General features: G+C 45.2%; 1 protein-coding gene across 1 annotated transcript in view; it reads right to left on the bottom strand.

The window, feature by feature from the left end:
* The window catches only part of LOC142577722 (uncharacterized), a 252,382-nt gene that overhangs the window by 67,925 nt on the left and 159,931 nt on the right, over positions 1–24,526 (bottom strand). The window contains exon 3 of the mRNA XM_075687176.1: positions 11,735–11,820. Within this exon, the coding sequence (XP_075543291.1) occupies positions 11,735–11,820 (86 nt within the window). The remainder of the gene's footprint in view (positions 1–11,734; positions 11,821–24,526) is intronic.

Below are 24,526 nucleotides of genomic sequence, written 5' to 3' on the forward strand. Positions count from 1 at the left end.
CTCACCAAACCTCGCAGGCAGGAATTCCGCGCAGTCGTTCCGCTGCAGGCAACCAGTCGTCACACAGGGCTCGTTGCACTGCTCCCGGATCGTCGTTGAGCTGCTCAGCATACAGTCAACTGCATCTCTTCGCTGCTGGCCTCCGTTGTCGTGATCCCACCGCTGCCACCAGATGTTTGGATCTGACCGCTGGTACGATCTGTTGGGAACTCGGCGCTGACGCCCGTGGTTGTACCTGGGTCGCAAGCCCCAAGGGTAGCGTTGGCCTGGCGGCCTGGGGTACAACTGGAAGCATCCGAAGGTCCCGGCAAAGCATGAGTCGACTGGTAACAACGAAACAACTTGTTTATTTTAACATCGCAAAGAGTTGGCGGTCAGGTTTGACCGTAGTAGAGAGACGGGAGAGCACTTCACTCAACAGAAGAAATCGGAGCCCTCTCTTTTGGCGTCCGGGGGCAGCTGTTTTTATACTCTCGCAGTTGAGGGCAAGAAGGAACCCCTCAAAAGACGAGCACGTGAATGTACAATGGGCTAATGGTGACGCACACTGTCGTAGCGATGCCGTAGCACCATGTCGAGCACGATCTCGTAGCACCCTGTCGTGGCGCTGCCGGTCGGACACAATGACTGTAATGAGAGGATGGTCCCTGCTTTGGCATCGCCTGTTTCGGGCATAATGACTGGAACGAGATGCCTGCTTTGGCATCGCCTGTTTCGGGCACAATGACTGGAATGAGATCCCTGCTTTGGCATCGCCTGTTTCGGGCACAATGACTGGAATGCGATGATAATCCCTGCTTTCGCATCGCCTGGTTCTGGCACAATGACTGGAATGCGAGGATGATCCCTAGGCGGTCGCATCGCCGCAGTCGCGCCTGGAAACACCTGGCGATGAGTGTTGTGGCGACGACGATCGGGCCAAAATGTCTGCCGCCCCGCCGCAGTCGCGCCGGCAAAACCACGTGTCGCAGGCGAAACGCAACACCCTCATCGAATGTTCACAATATTAATAAATCGGAAGACACTTCGAGACCCTCATGATGCCTTAGTAGCTTGGCGTCTTTTATCAGTAAAGAAATTCGTCTGTACTGCATCCTGTCCCTATAAACAAAGAATCTATGAAAGCCTTGAGCGGTTTCCTTGTGGATAGTGACCTCATTAGTTCCTTGTACACCGTGACATAGTGGTGCCATTGACATTTTGTGCGCTTTTGTGTGTTGGCTTGTGCCTCCTTAATTTATTTTCATATTTTTTTCGCGTGAGTAAAATTATGCGCTTTGCACTGAACTGAACTATTTCAACATGAGCAGGCGCTACTCGTGCTTGTCACACGTAATGCGCCGCCTCTTCAATACCCATGATATGTAGGAACTTGGAACTTTGTCAAGCATTTCTGTCTTTATACCATATGTAGTGTGTTTATTTCTTGCTATAAGTGACTGTGAAAGATTTTAATCATGTTCGTATTTATTTTATTATCTAAACCAACGCGCGCGCGCGTGTGTGCGCGTGCGTGCGTGCGTGTGTGTGCGTGCGTGCGTGTGTGTGCGTGCGTGCGTGCGTGCGCGGGTGTGTGTGTGTGCGTGTGTGTGCGTGCGTGCGTGCGTGCGTGCGTGCGTGCGTGCCAAAGTTCCCAAGATTCCCATACAGGCACACTTAAAGGGACACTAAAGGTTAGTATTAAGTCAACGTGGACTGTTGAAATACCATCCCAGAAACCTCGAAACGCTTGTTTCGTGCGAAGAAGAGACTTATTTTAAGAGAAAATGCGTTCTGAAGCGTCCGCGTGCCTCTAGCGCAGTTCAAATCACCCGCCCTCCGATCGAGGAGTATTGACGTCATGGTCTCATAGTGACGTTGCGCCGTCGGTAAAACGGCTCCCGCAGACGGCGCTACGGCTTTTCTGCACAAAACGCAAACGCGCGGCCAGAAAGAGCGAAGACAGCCGACAGCAGCGCGAAAGCGGAATTATGGCGGCTAGCGGAAGGGAAAGCACACGACGATAAGCTGGTTCTTTATTTTATGACGCCAACTTCGACGCTCGTTGCAATGGATGACCCTGACAACGACACATCAGCTCGCGATGCTGGGCTCGAGTTCAGCGATTTAAGCACTGATGAACGTGACCTGCTGTTGTGGGCTCGCACTGCCGGGGTCGTTGCGTACCACTACTACGACGGCCTGCTTTGAAAGGCACTTCACGCGACTTCAATAAGTCGGCGTTGTACTCGTAATCCTCTGGACGAAAGTGCAGCGAGCACACTACGTAATTTTCCGGCTCTTTGCCAGCGCGCTGTGGCAGAGGTACGGCACTTAACCACTTCGAACGGAGAGGTTCACTCGTTTGCACACAGTGATAAGTAACGTTGGATTCGCCACTGCAACTGCCCTTGGCCAAGTTCCACGGACCGTTCGCGCATCCCACGACATCACATGGACGTGGCATTCTCGTTGCTTGTTCCAAATGCAAGTTTTGCGAGCCAGCAGGACAACCGCAGCACGACGCGATAAAGAAACGACTGAAACTCCAAAGCACGCGCGGCGCAAAGTCGAGCGCGCAGAGTCGAGCGAAAACGAAACGTTTCGATCACCCATACTACTCAAGGGCAACGTCAAAATGTTATTTTTTCTTAGAATCGAATAGAAGTAGACAAGTAGTATTTTCTTCCGTCTTATAATCTAATAGAATGATCTTTTTAATACGAGTAGCTGAGTAATAGTGACATAAATTATGATGAGGAGTGCTTTCGTCATCGGGCTAGTACCGGAATGTCGCTGGGGGGGTCTCAAATCCTGTCATGCATTTAGCTCAATTTCTCGGTTACTAAAGCTCTGTTCGCGATTATATTGACGACTTAGACGTTCTAGAGCATTGCTTTATCACTTTAACTTGACTTTCTGGTAACCTTTCGTGTCCCTTTAAAGGACAACTTATTTAATTCTCCCATATTGGTTAAACGCAAGTAATGCCATAGCAAGCTTGACATCCACATAACACCTACACATGGCATCTACGCAAGGTGACATAGACTATACTGTAGTGACATATAATGTGAACATATTTCGCATTAACCCAAGCACTTACATCAAAGAAGCTCCACGTTCATTGATTAGCACAGTGCGTGGGACTCACATAATTTCACACGTAAAGGGCAGTTATTTGCTTGAAGGGAGGAGGAAGAGCTGGAAAAGAAGGAAGGAAAGGTAGGGAGGTCAACCAAACGCATGTCCGGTTTGCTAGCCTACAGAGGGGAAGGGGTTTAAAGGAACAAAAGAAAGGAGAGGGAGGGAAGAAGGTACTACCAGTGTGAATACGTGTGGTTGTCCATAACTTGTTGCCTATAATTGGTCACTGAGGCTAGTCGATTTGATGAAACATAGCCGTGCCCGCGTCGCTTTGTAAGCCTGCGACGCGTTGGGCCATGATCCGAGAATCTTAGTCTCTGAAAATGGTCTGTTATCTAATCGGTTTAACACCCTCCGAAGAACATCGCGTTCGTTGTCATAGAGATTACAAAAACACAACACGTGCTCGATCGTCTCTTCACATGAAGGAAACGCTGCAAAAATGTCCAATTGCGAAATGCACGCCCTGGCATAATGCATTGCTAAGTGGCAACAGTCAAGTGAGCTCTCTCATCACACGCACTCCTATAGCATCGGGCGATGCGAGAAATAAGCTTACTATTCAGCAGTCTCGTATGCGAGAAGTGCACGAGCTGTCGGTGACTTCTCCTTATGATGTGACCACGCGAAGCGCTCCAACAATTTTGCGAAATGGTAAAACCATTGCGTCGATTTGATATAGCTTATGACAAAGGCTACGCCTCTTTGTGGGATACCAGTGCGTATATTCATCTTAGCTTGAACTTTGCGATCATCTGCTTGTGTGACAAGGTTTTCTATGTTAGGCAGCCAACAAAGACATCACGGACAGCAGCAGCTGTCCGTGGAGTCTTCGTTTGTTGGCTTTCTATGATATGACTAATAAAGATCAGGCCCCTCGGTTTCCTTTCTGAAGGTTTTCTATCACTCACATATTTTTTTCCTTGAGTAACGCAGTGCACTTTTGTGCCCGACTCTTGTGCTTAAGCCACATGTACTCTGTGCGTTTGTACGTCATACCAACTCGGCTTTGTTAATCTTTTCTTATTTTGTCCAGTTTTTTTTTTCATCTGCTTATTCTGATTCATAAAGAATTACCGGCTCTGTTGTATTTGATATGTGTTCTCAACGATGAAATAAATATCTAAGGAACTGGTGGATTTATGGGATCACCATAATCTCTTATATTCAACAGCACTGTAGGATGTTTAATTTCGAGTTTCTGCAGGAGAAAACCATGGTTCCTGTGCGCCCTTTGTAATGCTATTTTTTTCCTGTCCACAGTTCCGCGAAAATGAACAAAGTGAAAGTAATTTTTATTATCTTTTTCTTGGTGATTTCTCATTATAGCGGCTACTTTCTCGGAACTTTGAGCATGCCGACCTTGTCATTCCATCTGGTTTCATCCAGAGTAGTAAGAACATTAATCACTACGCTTTTGCGGACACAGCTCTTATATCGCATCCGTTAAGGAGTTAATACATCATGGTACACTGTAACCCATATTTAGCAACCCCGCTTTTCTGCGCTTTCACTTTCAAGAAAGAAACTGCAAGACAGAAAGCAGCTGGACATATTCAGAAAAAATTGAACTTTCTCAAAATTACTTTTTTTACGCTTCGGCAAACGTTTCTGGGAAGGACCCATCCTCGCTTTCGTCACTGCGTACGCCGGAAATACGGCGTACCGCGCTGGTCCTCGACGTTCATAAATGTTCAGGAAAGTTAACAAATTTTTTTTATCGTTTCCAAAAACGTGGCAGTCAATATTATTTTTTCTTTGCTTCTGCAGAACGCTAAAGTAAACGCTGCCTCTTATTACGTGGCCTTTGAAGAAGAAAATTACAGTTTCAGAACTGAGAATTGTTGTGAAAGCAACTGTACCATCATTCAGAAGGTAGCCTGCTGAAGCGAGCAGAATGCATGCGCCATATTGCAATTAAGTATCAATAGAATGGCGGAAATTTCTCTGCTCGAGTCGAGTACAGGCTATGTACAAGCTATGAATACCAGGCTATGAACTTCGCAGGCTCTTCCTTTTTTTTCAGTGCAGAACTTTAAAAGCTTGAGAACCAGAAAGACGGCCCACAACTATGTTTTCACGTGAGGAATAAACGTTTATTGCGCGAAATGGCGAGAAAGTGTTCTTTCTTCGCCTTAGGTTGGAGGCTCTCTCAGTTCAGAAAGTAAGCTGTTCTTTAACGCCGACCTCGGCTAACTTATAGTAGCTAGTGTATATTTATGCCGCCTTGCCCGTAAGAGCAAGGTCTACGGAAGATGAATGGTTATTAAAAGAAAATGGATGATGCGCTTAGCTCCGGACGCTACACTGCACGCACGTTCGTTATATGAAGTAGTGCCAGGATGCCACGGATACTGCAGATTAAGAAAGAAATTTAAAAAAGCTAAGAATAAGCGAGAAATACGGCACGTGCGCTGGACATCAACTGAGTGTTATAAATTTTTTTCTAGTATGCTTGCTGAGAGGACCATTGAACACGATCGAGGGTTAAGACGCCCTTATTGACAGATACATCGATAGAAAAGAGATATCAACACCTCAAAAGCAAACCTCTTCTTTCAGTCCCCTTTCTTCCTTCTCCAGTGCAGGATAGCCTACTGGGGTCGGCTTGGTTAACACCCCTCCCTTTCGCTTACGACTTCCCTCTTTCTCCCTCAGCCAAACAATATTACCATATTACCACAACATACATATTAAGGTTTCGTTCAAGTTCATGTTTATTTTCCATTCCCATTTGTCTCAGTGTGGAGTAGTCGGCCAGGGACAGGATTCTCCGGCCAACCTTTCCACTTTCCCGCCCATTAATTCTTTTTTTCTCTCTCTACCTATCTTTCGTTCAAGTTCTGCAACACCTTTCTGTGCAGAAGTTACTGGTGGAGCGCTGGTATCCTTGTTGGAGTAGTTGCTGATAGCAAGGACCTCAGAACTTTATCTGATCGCCTGGTAGTTCCCCTCGTGTACTAAACGCGTGGCGCCGTATTATAGGCTGGATAGCACAAAGGCACTGGTGGCAACGGTCTGCCACATGTCTCCCCAACTACTTGCGCCTCAACTGCTGCGCAATGCTCTTGCAACCCCTCATTAGGACACCACCCGGTTAGACGGACGTAGCAATTCCCGCGGGAAAATGGCATCTTTTACACAACTCCTATTCTGCATGACACGAACCGCGTTACGCATGCTTCTTCTTGGGAAAAAAATGGAAGGTAAATAAAAGTTGGCACGCATTTGCCCCGCGCATGGTGAGCTGGAGCAAGAGTAATAGCACCCGCAGGAACAAGCATGCGCAGCGCCTCGGGCTATGTAGGACTGGCGTTGTATAGAAGATGCCGCTTTCCTACGCTAAATGCTACTTCAGTCAAAACGAGTGGTGCCCTAATGATAGTTTTCATAAAAAAAAAGCGCTAAAGACGAAGACAAAAGGCACGCATAAGACAGGACGGGTGGTGAGCTTCCAACTGGCGTTTATTTGAAACGATCATCTATTTATTCACTGCGTATGTGTGCCTCTTTAGTGGGTTTTTATGAAAGCTGTCAAGATGAAGCAACTCGCCGAAACCTAGGTATTGTCGCTTAATGATAGGTTGCGAGAGCACCACTCAACAGTTGAGACACAAGTATTGCGGGTGGACGTTTTGCAGACCTTTGTAGATAGTTCCCACGTATTGCTGCCTCCACCGCCACGCGTGTGTGGTGCGATAGAGAAGGCACCTCGATCAAAGAAAGTTTTTAAGAGGATGCGAACAGCAACAACCGCGACAAATGTGCCAGCGAGCTCTGATTAACGCTGACACAACAAATGCTGCAGTATACTTGTACGATAACTTACCACGCGTGCAGTGCAGTAATCTTCTTGGTAGATAATTGTTTTTAGGGCGCCGATATTCTTTCTCTTAGATACATTTCTCAATATCGGTATGTTCATGTTCGAGGTTCGAGCCTGTGCTCATACTTGGAAAACTGTAATAAAGGAGGAGGTGCAACCGGGTGTTCCTTGGTGCAGACGGATCTAGCCTTGCAGCCGTTGACGGCGATACCTATCAGTTGATGTTCAGCGCTCGTTCCGTCCTTTTCGATTTTCTTTATGTGTACGTGTTTTCGTCAGTTTGCGCTGCTAACATAAATGAAAGCTCAACAAACCAACCATAGGCCACCTGTTGCACCTCGACAGTTATTGTTTGTCTCATTGCTAAGACGTTCGCCACTTGATTTCTGCCTTTGTTACATCAGTTTATGAAAAAAATAATAAGAAAATACATATTCGTGTCTGTACGTGTTACTGTATATCGCTAGTGGCGCACAGTCATGGCATCGTTTTCTTTCCTTTTCTTCCCGATGTGAGACCACATTATTATTTTATTTCACAGGTAGTGTCTTGATGTTATACACACGGTAGAATTGCCTGTTAACCGCTATGTTTTGAAGGTATAAGTTGGAATGTTCCTATCAATTTACGTATTGCTTGCATTGGCAAACTAAAGTAGTAATATTCGCGTTACTGGAGTCAATATTGAAGTTCGTTCAAATTGTTGATGATACCGCCTCATGTGTAGGGTAGCAAACCGCACGCTTATCTAATTGACCTCCATACGTTTCCTCTCCAATATTTATCTATCTATCTCTCTATCTTTGGCAAGCGAGGTGCTTCGCATACACCACTAGCACGAAGCTTCCCAAATCACCTAAGCTATCGAAACATGCATCGAAGGGAAAGCTGTAGCTCAGTTGTATATTTAAGCTCATTACCGGAAAAAAGAAAGTCGTTTCGGGATTATAGGCTGTGAATACAATAAAGTCCACAAATCAGGAAAGATATGTGCAATGTAATCAGACACTCAAGTTACTACAGATTACAAACGAGATAGTTATGTATTGAAATTTAATATATATAACACTATAACACTATAACACACTTGGAAAGCCAAGGAGGCTTAACACACAGAGTGGAAAGCCAAGGAGGCTTACCAAAACGGAAAATCCGGTTTGCTAACCTACACTGCGGAACAGGGTGAGGAGAAGGTACAAATATAATAAGAAAGAGAGAGAGAGAGAAAGACAGAGAGATCACAGACACACGATCCTATCCGGTCAAAGTCACCGCTCACCACTGCAGCACGTGATCACGTGCAGCGCAATGGTGGCCTCCACGTTTTTGGTCTTTCTTCTTTTTCTTTTTCACACGGACTGCATTCGGCTTGTATTCCAGCTTGTATATTTGGATTGCTAACTTGTAGTCAATGTGTTACGACTTGTGAACTGTTCACTAGAACTCATTCTTGAGTGCTATTGTTTGGTTATGGTTTTGCTTCTTTCCTGAGTGTTCCTCTCTCTATTGCACGGTGGACAACGGGGGTAGGCGGCACCTTTACGAGGGGCCAATGACCCCTTAGATACAGTTATTAATAGTATAGCAGTCGCAACTTCCGCGGAATGGCAAAGCATTTATAGCGATAGCGAATTATTAGACAACTACACGAAGTTTGTGGCTTTATCGTCCATATAAATTGCAGTAAACATTTGCTTACACGTGTCACAACAAGTATAGTAACAGGCGCACACAGGAAAACATGAACAGATCTCACTCGATGCCCATTTACGATCTCTGTCACAGCGCTGGCTTGATGCAGAGCGCCGGCGGTCAAAAGCGAACGCTTCGTGCTGTCTCTCACTTCAGCGCGTCTCTGAAATTTCAGATTAAACCACCATTCATCTAGGCTCGCCCAAACTTTGCGCTCGCCGCAGATTACCCCCACAACAGGGCGCGCGGGCTGCGCATGAGCTCAGCCGTGCGGACAGGTCTGAGCAGCCATGGCCGGGCTAGAGGCGGAGGAGCAGCGCCGTCGTCGCCCTGTGCCGCGGTGGCTTACGAGGTGGGCGTGCCAGAATGGTTTGCTTTGATAATGGTTTGTGATGAATGTGAGCTAGAGCAGTTGCGTGCGATTGTGTCGTTTCGTTGTGACAAGGGTGGTGCGAGAAATCTGCTGAGGACGCTGAGGCACTCGACTGTTGCGAATGACCTTTGTCCGAAATACGGGTGGAAAGTTAACTCTCTCGCAGGGCCGTACTTGAAGTCCGTCACGTGTGAGCCGAATAAACAGACCGAAAAAAAAAGAGAAGTAAGAAGGCACTGTGGCTAATTTCTGGCAAACTGGACTCTCAATTTGTCTGTGCTTCTCAAAAGACCTTTTTTTTTCGTTTACATAATTGTGTGTTTGCAAAGCTCGTCGAACGAAACAAAGGCAGATATAAAATAGGCAGAGAACACCACCACCTCTACCAACCACAACCACAACAAAATGAACAAACATAAATAAATAAATAAATAAATAAGTGCAACTTCAAGCGTTTAGGGGAGTCTTTTTGACTATGTTCGTGTGGGGCTCTTGTCCTATTTAATCTTGCATGCTCGTTGCTGCGGGCTTCTCTCAAATAGATGCGCGCCATGGGTGGTACTCTATTCGATCAAGAGAACCTGACACTCTTCTTCTGCGAGTATGCCTCCAGGGAGTAGAGTTCAAGCGCAGTTTCGCGTTGGCTAACGCTCGGCAATATTGATCACCTGCACACAATCAGGGGGCAAAAATAAAGAAAGAAATACCTGGAGGAACGGGTACATGCAGATGGCTCGAACCTCATCTTAGTGCCACATGGTTGTTCGCGGCACTCCATCTTTCCGTGTAAGGGAAGAGCCAAGAATTCTAGAAGTTAATAATAAATCAAGCATTTTATAAAGAAATAATAAATGTTCGCATTTACTAGCAGCTCGAGGGAACACATTATTTTCAGTCCGGCGCAACCTACCGGCACATTCTTACGGGGCTTACTTCAAGTGGACTTCACTACTGCTGAAAACAATTTACCTGCCCTTTATAGGGAACCTTCAAGAAACTAGGTGATCAGTCTTCTAAAAGCCTGCGCACGGGTTTATATATATATATATATATATATATATATATATATATATATATATATATATATATATATGTTTCTGTATACAGAACTGTTCCTGATTTTTTTTAAATCTTATGCCCTGTTAAACGGTTTTCATTGCTATGAAATTATAAGTTTTGTGTTCCTTTGTATTTCAGTAGCTCACAGAGTAACGACTACATATCATTTCTTACAGCGTTTAGTTATGTCAGCACATTTTTTCTCACTAGGTTAAAGTATATTTATTGAGAAACTGTGTCATATCATCAAACAACTACGTAATGTTACGAACTAAGAGCTACCATACTACTGATCACATGTCACACTAACAAGGTTGCTCACGCGTAAAAACAGTTCCCAAACACAATGGAAACGGGCAAAAGGATACATAACTTCAGAAAACAACCACGGATGCAGTGGTATTGTTCTATCTTCGAGAACAGCCAAATGTTTTATCAAGACGAGAATTTCTTTTCTTGTTTTGAAGCAAGCGAAGAAAAAAGATGGCCTGGGTCAAAAATTGCGGTGCTGTCGCACTTTCCTTTCTGTGGCTTTTTGTACAAACTTTCCCTGTCATTATTCGTTCGTAGTCTTCACAGCGAGGCTTTTTAACCTTCAGTTGTGGCTGCCGCAGACGCGAAACCCAGGGCATTGCGCCATACAAGACGCATAACGTGTCACATCGCGGCAGCAGTATAGTCTTACATATAGCTACAATTTTGCATCAGCTACATTTCGTGTCACTGCTGAATACCAATCGGAGCTCCTCTTTTTTTTCTCGCGATACTACAGGAAACAATACAAAAATAATTTCAATCGCACTAAAACCTTCAAAGCAAATTCTCAGGCCAACCGAAATCTTCTCTGAATTCACGCGTGTCAGCAGCTGATATTGCACAGTGCGCTTCGTCCCGCAAGAATCGTCGTGACGGTACCGTTCGCAGTGAAATTGAATTCCGCAAGACATCAAAGCGATGGGAGTCAAACGGCGCCAGCGCGAAAATAACGCAAATATACACGCACACAAAGGAAAAGGAAAAGCTACCAAAGCTCCCAGCAAACTTTCTTGCCTTTTTTTTTAGTAGGGTGCTAAGAGTAAGAAGAGCACGCGACGCAGGAGTTGGACGGAGGGGTTTCCTCGGATCCGCACTCGATGTCATCAATTGAAGTCATGCAACGTTCTTGGAGGCGGGCCTACAGCATAGGCTTGGTGGGGACGGATTCAAAGAACGGGTCGCAATTTCAAAGTGCGAAATTGCGAAACTTTTTCGCCTTTGAACAGCCAGGTTGTCACCGCATGCGTCACAGTGAAAGTTTCTCACGGTTAAGAATGCCGAGCTATGCGCCGAGGCTGAACCGGCGTCTGCTCTGATGCTGCCTGATATGTGATATCTTTGGCGCAGGCTTATCAATCCCAACCGCTTGCGCACGTACATAAAATACAGGATCGCAAGGTCAACTTTCTGGTGCCTGGTCCCCGGCCAGCTGCCGCAAAATGTTATCGCTTGTAAGTCGCCACACTGTTCTCGCGACAGCTTATCCAGTAGAAGGCCAATTCACGTTAATGTTTCTTTGGAAACCAAGCTAAAAGGTAAAAAAGAGAGGTATAATGCTGACAAATTTGCGTGCGTAGGAACCAAATGTGCGTAAATGGTTCAAAACGTTGCAGCAGACTCACCGCCCACAGTCCCAGGAGGAGGACCACCGAGGAGACGGCGCACGCAGCGGAGAGCAGAACCATGAGCAGCGAGAACGTGAGAAGCACTGTAAACGAAGAAGAGAAACAAATGAGTGAGTCAATGAAAAAGGGACAGAAGCAGTGAAGACGGCGCAGAGCCTGTGGACGGTTGTCTGGTTAATACCGGAAACAGCTCCCGTGGGCTGAGAACCAAGAATGCGCAGAGCATACGGGACACAACTTTCCCAAAAAGGAAACAGGTGCGAGGATGCTGAGGGGCAGTGCCCTGGAAAGCGCCGAGGCAGCGCTTGGGGTCAGCGAGACGCTGGTCAAGTCTCCGTGTCTCCAAGCACACGCGTCGTTGTTTGTTCATCACAACCAGATCGTCGCTCCTTGAGGCGCCTCGTACAACTGCGCTCGGATCGCTTTGCTTTGATGAGCTTGTTACTTTTTGCGGTGTCAAGGCCACTTGCCCTCTCTTGTTTACGGTTTGTTAACGCCGCATCTTTGCTCCGCGCTCTTTCGCAACACAGTGTGGACCACGGATGTAGTTGCGCCTTGATTCTTGATTTCATTTCTTTTGGTGTCCACGGTAAGTTGCTGCAATAATATATTAGGGCTGACAGAGGTGAGCCGTTGATTTCTGCCCTGTGTTCTGGTCCTGACTCGACGCAACGCTATCGTTATCGCTTGGGTGACGTATTGCGCCCCGCCTCTGGTGCTGCCTTCTTGCCTTTCTTTTTGTTATTTATACGCAGGTTGTTGTAAGCCATGCCGGGGAAACTCGGTGCAACAGCTGCTGCAGCCTATTTGGCAGCAACACGACCACTGTCTTTAGCTCCTGGCGTGGTGCACGGCTGGCGGGGCGAACTAAGGACAAGCATTGTCAGGCAAAACTGGAGCCCTCTCAGTATTTGTCATTTTCTATGCGGAGAGAATAGTGTTACGAGTACCTCGGCTACTCCGCTTCACTATGTTCTACAAATAAAAATGTAGTGATGGTGAAGAGAAACATAACTTAGATAAGGATGCCTCAATGAAGAGTTTCCTCGATATATAATGTACGTCCACGCCACTACCCATATTAAGTTGTAAACATTTTAACGGTTGGTGCATGAGTCCTCCATGTACTAACATTCATATAGCATTGTATGGCTCTCTCTCGTATATATATATATATATATATATATATATATATATATATATATATATATATATATATATATATATATATATATATATAATCATCAGCCTGCTTACGCCCACTGCAGGGCCAAGGCGTCGCCCATACTTCTCCAACTACCCCGGCCATGTACTAATTGTGGCCATGTCGTCCCTGCATACTTCGTAATCTCATCCGCCCACCTAACTTTCTGCTGCCCCCTACTACGCTTCCCTTCTATTGGAATCCAGTGCGTAACCCGTAATGACCATCGGTTATCTTCCCCCCTCATTACATGTCCTGCCCATGCCCCCCCCCCCCATTACTTCTTCTTGATTTCAACTAAGATGTCATTAACTCGCGTTTGTTCCCTAACCCAATCTGCTCTTTTCTTATCCCTTAACGTTACACTCATCATTCTTCTTTCCATAGCTCGTCGCGTCGTCCTCAATTTAAGTAGAACCCTTTTCATAAGCCTCCAGTTTTCTGCCCCGTACGGGAGTACTGGTAACACACAGCTGTTATACACTTTTCATCATGTTATACACAGGAATCATCATCATCATCATCATCATCATCATCATCATCATCATCATCATCATCATCAGCCTGGTTACGCCCACTGCAGGGCTAAGGCCTCTCCCATACTTCTCCAACAACCCCGGTCATGTACTAATTGTGGCCATATCGTCCCTGCAAACTTCTTAATCTCATCCACCCACCTAACTTTCTGCCGCCCCCTGCTACGCTTCCCTTCTCTTGGGATCCAGTCCGTAACCCTTAATGACCATCGGTTATCTTCCCTCTTCATTACATGTCCTCCCCATGCCCATTTCTTTTTCTTGATTTCAACTAAGATGTCATTAACTCGCGTTTGTTCCCTCACCCAATCTGCTCTTTTCTTATCTCTTAACGTTACACCTATCATTCTTCTTTCCATAGTTCGTTGCGTCGTCCTCAATTTGAGTAGAACCCTTTTCGTAAGCCTCCAGGTTTCTGCCCCGTAGGTGAGTACTGGTAAGACACAGCTATTATATACTTTTCTCTTGAGGGATAATGGTAACCTGCTGTTCATGATTCGAGAATGCCTGCCAAACGCACCCAGCCCATTCTTATTCTTCTGATTATTTCCGTCTCATGATCCGGATCCGCCGTCACTACCTGCCCTAAGTAGATGTATTCCCTTACCACTTCCAGTTCCTCGCTACCTATTGTAAATTGCTGTTCTCTTCCGCGACTGTTAAACATTACTTTAGTTTTCTGCAGATTAACTTTTAGACCCACTCTTCTGCTTTGCCTCTCCATATCAGTGAGCATACATTGCAATTGGTACCCTGAGTTACTAAGGAATGCAATATCATCAGCGAATCGCAAGTTACTAAGGTATTCTCCATTAACTCTTATCCCCAATTCTTCCCAATCCAGGTCTTTGAATCCAGGTCTTTGAACCTCCTGTAAACACGCTGTGAATAGCAATGGAGAGATCGCATCTCACTGCCTGACTCCTTTCTTTATTTGGATCTTGTTGCTTTCTTTATGGTGGCTGTGGAGCTGCTGTATATATATCTTTCAGTATTTTTACATACGGCTCGTCTACACCCTGATTCCGTAATGCCTCCATGACTGCTGAGGTTTCGACTGAATCAAACGCTTTCTCGTAATCAATGAAAGCTATGTGTAACGGTTGGTTATATTCCGCACATTTCTCTATCACCTGATTGATAGTGTGAATATGGTCTATTGTTGAGTATGCCCTTTACGGAATCCTGCCTGGTCCTTTGCTTGACTTCCGTCAACCAAAGGACTAGGCAGGATTCTGATTTTATTTGCGATTACTTTAGTAAATACTTTGTAGGCAACGGACAGCAAACTGATCGGTCTATAATTTTTCAAGTCCTTGGCGTCCCCTTTCTTATGGATAAGTATTATGTTTTCATTCTTCCAAGATTCCGGTACGGTCGAGGTCATGAGGCATTGCGTATACAGGGTGGCCAGTTTTTCTAGAACAATCTGCCCATCATCCTTCAACAAAGCTGCTGTTACCTGATCGTCCCCAGCTGCCTTCTCCCTTTGCATAGCTCCCAAGGCTTTCTTCACTTCTTCCGGCGTTACTTGTGGGATTGCAAATTCCTCTAGATTATTCTCTGTCTCCTAATAACTCTCCCCTGCCATTTGAAGTGCCTTCAATTCCCCCACGCAAAGTGCCACATTCCCCCACGCAAATTCCCTCATATTCCCCCATGTCTCCAGCCTGCTTCTTGTCTACCTTGGCAATGAAGTCGCCCATCAGTATAGTGTATTTTGTTTTGACTTTATCCATCGCCGATTCCACGTCTTCATAGAAGCTTGCGACTTCCTTGTCATCATGACTGGGTGTAGGGCGTAGACCTATAATTTGTGCCTCCCATTAACCTTCACAAGAAGACCTGCCACCCTCACGTTAATGCTATAGAATTCCTGTATGTTACGAGCTATATTCTTATTAATCAGGAATCTGACTCCTAGTTCTCGTCTCTCCGCTAAGCCCCGGTAGCACAGGGCGTGCCCGCTTTTTAGCACTGTATATGCTTCATTTGGACTCCTAGCTTCACTGAGCCCTATTATATCCCATTTACCGCCCTGCAATTCCTCAAATAGTACTGCTAGACTCGCCTCACTAGATAACGTTCAACGTTGCCAGGTTTAGATTCCAACGGTGGCCTGTCCGGATCCAGGGATCCTTAGCAACCTCTGCTGCGTCACAGGTCTGACCGCCGCCGTGGTCAGTTGCTTCGCAGCTGCTGGGGACTGAGGGCCGGGGCTTGATTGTTGTATTCATATAGGAGGATGTGGCGAAGTACTGCCCCAGGGTGGCCAATCCTGCTCTGGTGAGGGAGTGTGTTACCGGTTCTGGTCACCGGAATCAGGCCGCATTCCAGGCCCGTTTATGCAATTCTATCAACACGCGGATTTTTTTTTAATCTGGTGGAAAATTGCGCGTCACCGAGATTCGAACCACGGTCCTCTCGCACGCGATGCGGATGCTCTACCTCTACGCCACCACTGCACACTTCTTATATATATATATATATATATATATATATATATATAGTACTTTTCCTATTACAAAGAGACGCTGGTGAAAAGGTAGACAAAACCCAAGGCACTACGTCGACCAAAGTAAAATTTAAAAGAAAAGAAGACGTTTCGGCTTCCACGCGGGAGCCTTGTCCACATGTGAAATAAGATAGAAGGTGTTCGAGCAGCTCGTTCAAATAGTCTTGAACACGTGGCGCAGGCAGCGTGCATACACTGACGGGCAGATTGCCATCGCTCCTGTGACTGATTCCTGACTCCTGTGACTACGTGTATATTGGCGAAACTGCTGACATTGAAAGGCGTCTTAAACAGCACAATTATGACTTCAGAAAAGAAAATGTGAAATCTAGTGCTTTGGCTGAGCATGCCGCTTCAAGCGGCCACGCAGTCGACTGGGGGAAGGCACGTGTCCTCGCCAAAAAAAAAAAAAGGCTATCTCGACGCCTTTATCTTGAGTCGCTCATGATTCAGACTACGCCACAGATTCTGAACAGGAGCGATGGAAATCTGCCCAACAGTGTATGCGCGCTGGCTGCGTCACGTGTTCAAGACTATTTGAACGAGCTGCTCTAACACCTTTTTTTTTTATTTTACATGTGAACAAGGCTCCCGTGCGGGAGCCGAAACGTCTTCGGTTCTTTTAAACTTTACTTTGGTCGGCGCAGTGTCTCGGGTTTTGTCTGCGTTTTCACCATGTTCAATCCCAACCAGACGGGCTTCCGTCAAACACCGAAATTCAAAGAGAGGCTTGTCCAATCTTTCTAGTTCTTTTTTTATGTTCCTCTCTTAGCAGCCTGTATCGGGTTTCAGGTACTCATGTTGATGTTTCTTCTAATCGAAAGAGGACACAGCAAAGAAATAACAAGATGCCGCTATTCCATTCGTTTTCTTTAACCATCCCTGTACTCTATGATAACGTCGTCATCGTTTAACACTCGCGAAGAAATGAAGCTGAGGAATTATGACAAGTTATCATAAGGAAAGGATTGCTGTTATTACGTTTCTGCATACGAGAGCAACATTTGCCGACCTCGTTGCTTGGAAAAGTTGAGAACATTCGCAGGTGCGTTTATAAAGAAAGAAAAAAAAGGAATAGATGCAAAATCCACAGCATAGTCATGCATGACAACCTGAACACCATGGCCGCGCCAAGTTGTTCGCCGATCGCTACACTGATTACCATTCATCGCGCTTCCAATGCCCACAGAAGAAATGCAGCCTTGAAGACATGGAAAGCGCGGTCTCATTTTCTGATGGTTAGGACTATTTTGAATGTAAATGATTGTGTCAATCTAGACACTCGAATTCACTGACTTGATTTGGATTGATTTCGTACCATCCCACTCCATGCTTTCGTGCGGTCCTGTTTTTGATTATTAGTGTTATGCTTTGTTTATGCAGTGATGTTACCCGCTGTCCTGTTTCAACCATTATGGCGTTTTTCTGCTGAGCTCAAGTTTGCTGGTTCCATTCCAGGGGGCAGACGCGGGCGGTATTCGAAGATGCCCCTGCTTTCAGCGGCGGCGCGTGTTAATTTATGAAGCGGCGAAAATAAGACTGTCGTTCAGCTATTTCATTTTATTTTTATTTAGCCTCAAGTTAAAGAACGTAACCACCTGTTGCAGCGTTTCTAGTATCCTTCGTGTAGCCTTGAGACATGATATGCTATGAGTTATGGATATTTATTTTTATTATTCCTTGTTTCACGGATTCCTTCCTTTATTCCCCCATAAATGCTGGCACGTGGACAATGGATCAAGGACGTGGAGGGACTCGAGTGGGAGTCTTATCCTTGATTTACCGTTCCTCACAGTTGCCTGCTTTTCCACGCGAACTTTGCCATTAATCCAGATCCTTAATGAACGCTAAATCCTAAAGTACTGCTGCGCTGCATAGAGCTATTTATTTTGATATGGCTACTTTTCGGTACAAGATGTCGCTACTCTTCTGTGTGACCCAGTTTCGATTCTTGAAATCTTGCGAAGAATTCTGTTCAGCAGAGAGCCACTCAGAGAAAATAACAAGCCACTTCGTTACGAACCATTCGATGAGTGACAAAAAAGCAGCATACTACATGGATTATGTTTTACTTCGTTTGATGCTCTATTACGGGTAAAACAGCGCTGTCTTTGAGCTAGAAGAACACATTTTCATTTTTGGATGTAAAATAACTAGAAATATGTTATGGATTTTGGGTTTTGCTTTTTGTTGGTGTTGTGACGCAAAAAAAATATGAAAACGTAAGTAAAAAATGAGCAGCTGCGTAGAGTTTCAGTGTCTGTTCACGCTGTTATATACCTGTACGTTCACCTGTCCCCCCCCCCCCCTCGAAAGCATAACTTTTGCGACTTTTTTGTTGTTGTTTTTGTTTCGGTTAAAGTGTACTTTAGACGCAACAGCCCTCTGCCGCATGTTCCGAGTGGCCTTATTATTATTTCTCATGTACTAAGGACCTGTTTTCGAGTGGGTCTTTTTCCAGGATTCTCCGAGTTGAAGGGCGCAGAGGTAGAATTCTAGAATTCGCCTTGGGTTCTTTCTCGAGTAGATGTCCTAAAAATGACATGCGTGCGCGTAGAACAATATGTCAAGCCTGTAACAAACTTCCTGCTTATACTGTTTTTCTGCTTTAGATAAAAGTCGCAGTTTCGTCCGAAACGCGAAGCATCTATTGCAATAGCAAATTAGCAGACAGCCATACGAAGTAAGGACAGTACTTTTATCGGCCGTATCGTAAACATTCGCTTACTGACTAGATTAACAAGCGTGGTGTCAGCGCGCAGCAAACATTAACACATCGCACTCAATTACAGCGGATACTCTCTGTGAAAATGCTGGCGTGAGGAAGTGTGGCAGCAGCAGCGAGCGAAGTGGCCTTCGTGCCGTCTATAGCTTCATCGCAAATTGAGCACCGAGAACACACGGCACGCATAAAAATACGAGCCGTCGACATATTCTGCTCGCAACGCCAGATCGCTCTCTAGACACGGCCGCCACATGCGCAGTTGCAGCCGGAGTGGAACGCCGCCCTCCTTCCCCCCACGGTGCCTCGCAACGTTGGGTATCTCGCGCGCGACGAAAGACGCCGCGCTTTCTCCCTGCTTTCGTCCCTATTGCGCGGGCGAGATTGAGCCTTGATCGTCAGTTTCCCTCGCACGCTTTCACTCGCACATACGGCGCACGGCGTGCGTCGACGGTGTTATCGCCCTTGGAATTTATACGGAGCCTCTCGGTGACAGCAACGGCGGCGTTGACGGCAGAAATGTGCCTGGAGTGCACAATAAAAAAAATTATTTCATCGCTGCATTCTCATCGTATCTCAGTATGAGTAGTCTCAAAACGAGACTCCTAGTTTCTCTTTACGCTTTACACGTCACTACTGCAGGCCTAGTGCAGGCAAGAATATCGCAGTTTAAAGAACCTGCTCTTAAGCAGGAGCCGTAAAGTCGTTGGAACATTCAAGGTACATTAATCTTTCAGCCTTATATTAAAGTGTATATTTGAAAAAGAAGGAAATATTCACTATTTCTTCCTGGGTACGCTGTATTAGTTATTCAAGCACATAGGCATTCCCTCCAGGTATAGATTGTCAGTATGTATATTTGGATATGCGTGCCATTTCCTTCTCGTTTCACTGTGATTATGTGCCAGTTGTGCGTGTGCATGTAGACAGACTCTCTCTCTAAGCATCTGAGAAGAGATACATTTTATAGATCTCCGATATAGCAGTAGAGATTATCGCACTGACTCTCCTTCTGCCTTCTTGTCCTTCTTTCCTCCTTTTTTCTTTCCCACGTGTAGGGTAGCCAACTGGGCTTTACCATGGTTAACCGCCACGCCCTTTCTTCTCTTTACGAGTGGCGAATCAGAAAGTCTTTAGCCCTTTTTTTTAAAGCCAAACTACGACTGTAAATGCGAAGTCAACATATCCATTCCCAGCGGTGAACCTTTTTTGGACTGGCCTGGCCTAATCTGCCGGTAGCTCCGCGCCAAGGCCCTGCTGTCAGTTGTTGAAGACGGCGGTTGCGCTTTTCAGGTCCACGGCGTACGAGCAACGAAGTGTGAGTCATTTTTTATAGAGCAAGGTTCGAACGCCCATCGAAATCTACAGGGAACTGAAGCCTACGTATGTGGCAAGGTGTCTCGATTTGGGAAGTGAGTGTTCGCAAAAGGCTATGAAGACTTGCATGACAAAGCGCGTTCGGGGAGGCAGCGTGCGTCGCTGACCGACGCCAGAGGTATCTCAAATGTAGTGCTGCGGTGAGGCAAATGTCTGAACCAGTCTGGGAAATATGTGGAAAAATAGTGTAAGGTATGTAGAAAAGTGCACGTATTTGTAATTACCTGCATGTGCGTTATTTTGGCTACTAAAAATAGGGGCAAAGCATTTCTTACTCGACCTTATATATATATATATATATATATATATATATATATATGCTTCGAAAACAAGGGTAACATATACAAAATGCAGAACATCTTTGGGAGTATATTGACAAAAAAGAGCTTTCCACGGGTTAACGTCACGCCACTATTTCGCGGAAATTGAAAATAACGAAAAATATGTCGTTTTCTTCTAAACCTGCACTGGACCACAATCTCACCGAAAATCCTAATATTTATATTGCAGTTTTCCAGGAGCTTTCGCACAGTCACTGGAAGGTCTGCCACAAGCCTCTAGCAAGATTTAGCGGGCAAAATTGAAACAACAATAAAAAAAAATAGAACTCTACGGTCTGACAGCATCTCCATTCCGCCGCTGATATAATTTTTTCTGTTTATGCCCAACGGAAGCACAAGCGCTTTTTAGTATTGCAGTTGCGAGAATGAAACGAACGTTTCATATGCTAGCGGAAACCACAAGTTTCCTGTTCGAGTTCTCCCAAAGCGATGTTTTTGCGAAAAGATTAAGTTTATGCTGGGATCATCGCAGGAATAAGGAGGGCCTCCAAATGGCGTAAATCCCAGAGAAAGTGCTCAGCTTGAAGACGAAAGTCGTTCTCTGCTGAAGCGAAGCGCCGGTCGCGCAGAAATTGAAGCAGTGAATGTCTTTATATAGCCACTGCTGCTTGAACGCTTGAATAGCGGACTATTTCGGTTCATCCTTGCCCCTCGGCGATCCTATTCCGCGCTCATTTCAGTGGCACTAAGCACACAGAAAAAACAAAACAAAACAAGCGAGACATTACGAAATCGTTGAGTGCCGTCAGATGCCTGAAAAATGTAAGCGCCAGTGGCACCACTGTACCGCCGTGGCTTCCATTTGTCCCGGTTTCTTGGTTGGTGCCGCTGCTGAAAAGCACCCTGCGGTCAGATATCATAGTTGTCTATATATAAACAGGGATAAGGTGCCTCAGAAAAGCTGGCCAACGTTTTGATAGGAGGACCTATCTTCGTCAAAGGTGAAGGAGAACCTATCTTCATCAAAGGTCTTTGACGAAGATAGGTCCTCCTATCGAAACGTTGGCCACCCTTTCTGATGCACCTTACAACTGTTTATAACCTTTATACCACATTGTGCTATTCCATCTGTCAGCCCCTTTCTTGATTTTGTTGTCTATATAGCAAGCTTTGCTGATATATTGAGTTTCTCTTATATACTTGCACTCAGTGGCCATTTTCAGCCGTCACGGTGACATGTATTTCTATCTTTCCGAGCCGCGCGTGCATGAAGGAATGAAGCAAAAGAATGTCAATCACAATTTTCGTGATATACAAGCCTGGCGGAAGACCCTCTGTTTTGCGGGCACTGTGTTTGAAGGACAAACAATATGTGCCTCTCACCTGACAACCTGTGTAATTCGACACATATTAAGTGCAAGATGAAGAGGAATTGGTTTTCGTGGATATGCGAGTGCGCGTCTGTCCATTTCCCCGTTATGTCAGTGCTTCCGCTGAACGCGTCTTCCGCCTGATCGTTAAACAGAATACGCTTGCTGATGGACAGACAAACATTCTTCAGTTGTCGTTAAAGCCAGCATCTCCGTATTTTTCTCTGACACACACATGTTGAAAAGTATCCGCTCTCACACCCTTGAGTAGCACGGAAGCGCTACGCTCGGGCAGAATTCGTTTGCATAGTTACCGGAGGTCGATAATCCGAGAATGCATCCATCGAAGCGCGCGCGAGCGCGTACACACGCACCCAGAGAGGAAAAAAAGAGGAGGAAATGCAGCGATGTTCACCAAGCGGCATCCGATTTGGTGCTTTGAAATGCGAAGAGGGAAGTGGAGAAAAAGCAAAGGGAACTGAAGTGTTGTTCAAAGCGTGTTAAAAGGCGGTCGTATAAGCCCCGTCGTCTGCGGGTCCCAAGGGGCGCTTTGTGCCGATGACTTTCAAGTCCAGGGTGGTCGCAATGACTTCTCAGGAAGTCCTTTCGTACAGCCAGCTTACAGCACAACGTAGAGACTGTCTTTGATGATCAAAATAAGGGCAGTACAGCAGAGCATGTGTCCGATGGTGCACTCTACACCACCTCCACAGCCCAACGTGTCTCCGACGTGCAGTTCAACGTTCATGAGCATCCGTGGATTGGCGGTCATCCGAACCTAGCGCCTCTCGAAATCCTTTCCCTTTTGATTGCCATCCTGCTACTGGACGACCCCTTATTACGTTTAGTCAGGTAGTCAAATGATGGAACGTGACGTCTCCAGGCGCGCATTCTCCCTCATCGTGCAGAGACCGCGATACGAGAACAAACAGCCTCACAAGGTAAGAATCGAGAAGGTAAATAACAGATAGGACAGAGTATCACAAAGGGACCGGCTATCTTTCATAAAGATGCTTCTTTTTGTAGGCGGCGCGAACGTATAACGTGCACCACGTGCATTAGGGATGGGCTGATGCGAGATGCAAATATCCACACGCATAAACACGCATTTAGATGGTGGGGTGGCTTATTATTATTCACGTACTTCGGTTTGCTAAGTGAATGATGTAACAGTGCCGCTCTTTTAATTTCCCTAAATAAAAAGAAATATCAACTATGGTACTTAAAAATCCTTACCACTCTGGAATTTGTCGGTCTGTTATTTTTCACGGGCTCAGTTTAGCCACACTCTGCCCTCGGGAAGAATAGGAAACAGAGAAGGTATACGCAAAAAAATAATAAATAAAATGAAACACACTATACTATAAACATAAAATATGGCTTTTGAGAAGACACCTACTTGCTGGGATAATGTGATTTGCATGAACAGACTGATGCGTCGTCGTAATTCTGTTCTCATAAAAGCGGCTTCAATTTGTTAAATGGCACTGATGCCTTTTTTTCGAAAGCGAAGTGTTGCCGTTAAATTAATGTTCCTATATTTAAGTGTGTGAGCTCTCCATACACAATAATTCTAGGACATTCTCCTAGCGTCCATGTTATTCTTTAAGGCAAGGATTATCTGTGTTAGTAATGAACAATTTTGTTTTTCTGACAGGCGCAAGGGGTCACCGAAATATCACGAGCATATGACTTCAAGATACACCGCCATCATAATTTTCTGCTGCAAAAGACCCGCCTGAGTCGTCAAAACGTATTTCTACATACTCATAAAGGCGTTCTCCGAATTTCAGTTTCACGGAAAGCTTTCTCGAAGAGAAAAAAATGCCCTTTTACCTCCAGTCGCGCATAAATGAGAAAGTATTCTATTTTTATTACCGTGATAGAAGGGGCCATGCTGGTGCATAAACACGTGTCGCCGGCTACTCCTTGGCTTTTGAACAGGTGGCGCAGTTACATAAATACTTTTGCGTACTTTTTCACATATTTCTTTGCGACGAAGGGCAGAAAAAGAATTAACTCAAACACAATGATCTTCTCACATAGTACTCAAAACACCACCACGAAATCACGAACTCTCGAAGCAACAAAGCGAACCACAATACAATCACATATTAGAAACAGTGACAGTACAAGTAAAGAACCCTCTCATAAACGAAATTCTTCTTTAAATGGATTCCTAACGCTAAACAATGCTGCTGTCCTCAATTTATTTAAATGAATATTTTTGCATGACTCTTGTTGGATACAGCCCCCATAATTTCTTTAAATTGAGTGGTTTACTGTCTAATATGTCATTAAAGATAACTTAAATCGGCACCTTGGTGGATCATGATGCCTTTATGCTATCGCCAGGCCCATTTAAATTGTACACCAAGCTTAAACTTAGGGCCGCGCTTTTTTTTACGCTGGAAACATTCCCTACGTAAGGTCCTTCTTGTTATACAGAGTGTTTCAGTGAACACTTTCACACATTTGTTAAAATTCCTATGGCACATAGCATAGTTCTAGTCCAGGATCTGGTCTACTCGAAGAGGAGGCCATTACTTGTACAAGAAATATAAATGCATAATCGGCTAAATAAAAATTGTTCACTAAGTAATACTGAAGTAATTACTTTATGGCACATATTGCAATATACAAATTCTAGCGGGTGAGACAGCAAGGCATATCCACTTGAAAAGAATTGCACGGCTGACACCATTTACCAGATATGCGCCATCAAACTTGCAGTAAAAATGCATGGTCGTTCCACTTACTTTCTTAACAAATCGTCTTTTTTAT

Source organism: Dermacentor variabilis, chromosome 4, assembly GCF_050947875.1.
Source record: "Dermacentor variabilis isolate Ectoservices chromosome 4, ASM5094787v1, whole genome shotgun sequence".
Lineage (NCBI taxonomy): Eukaryota > Metazoa > Arthropoda > Arachnida > Ixodida > Ixodidae > Dermacentor > Dermacentor variabilis.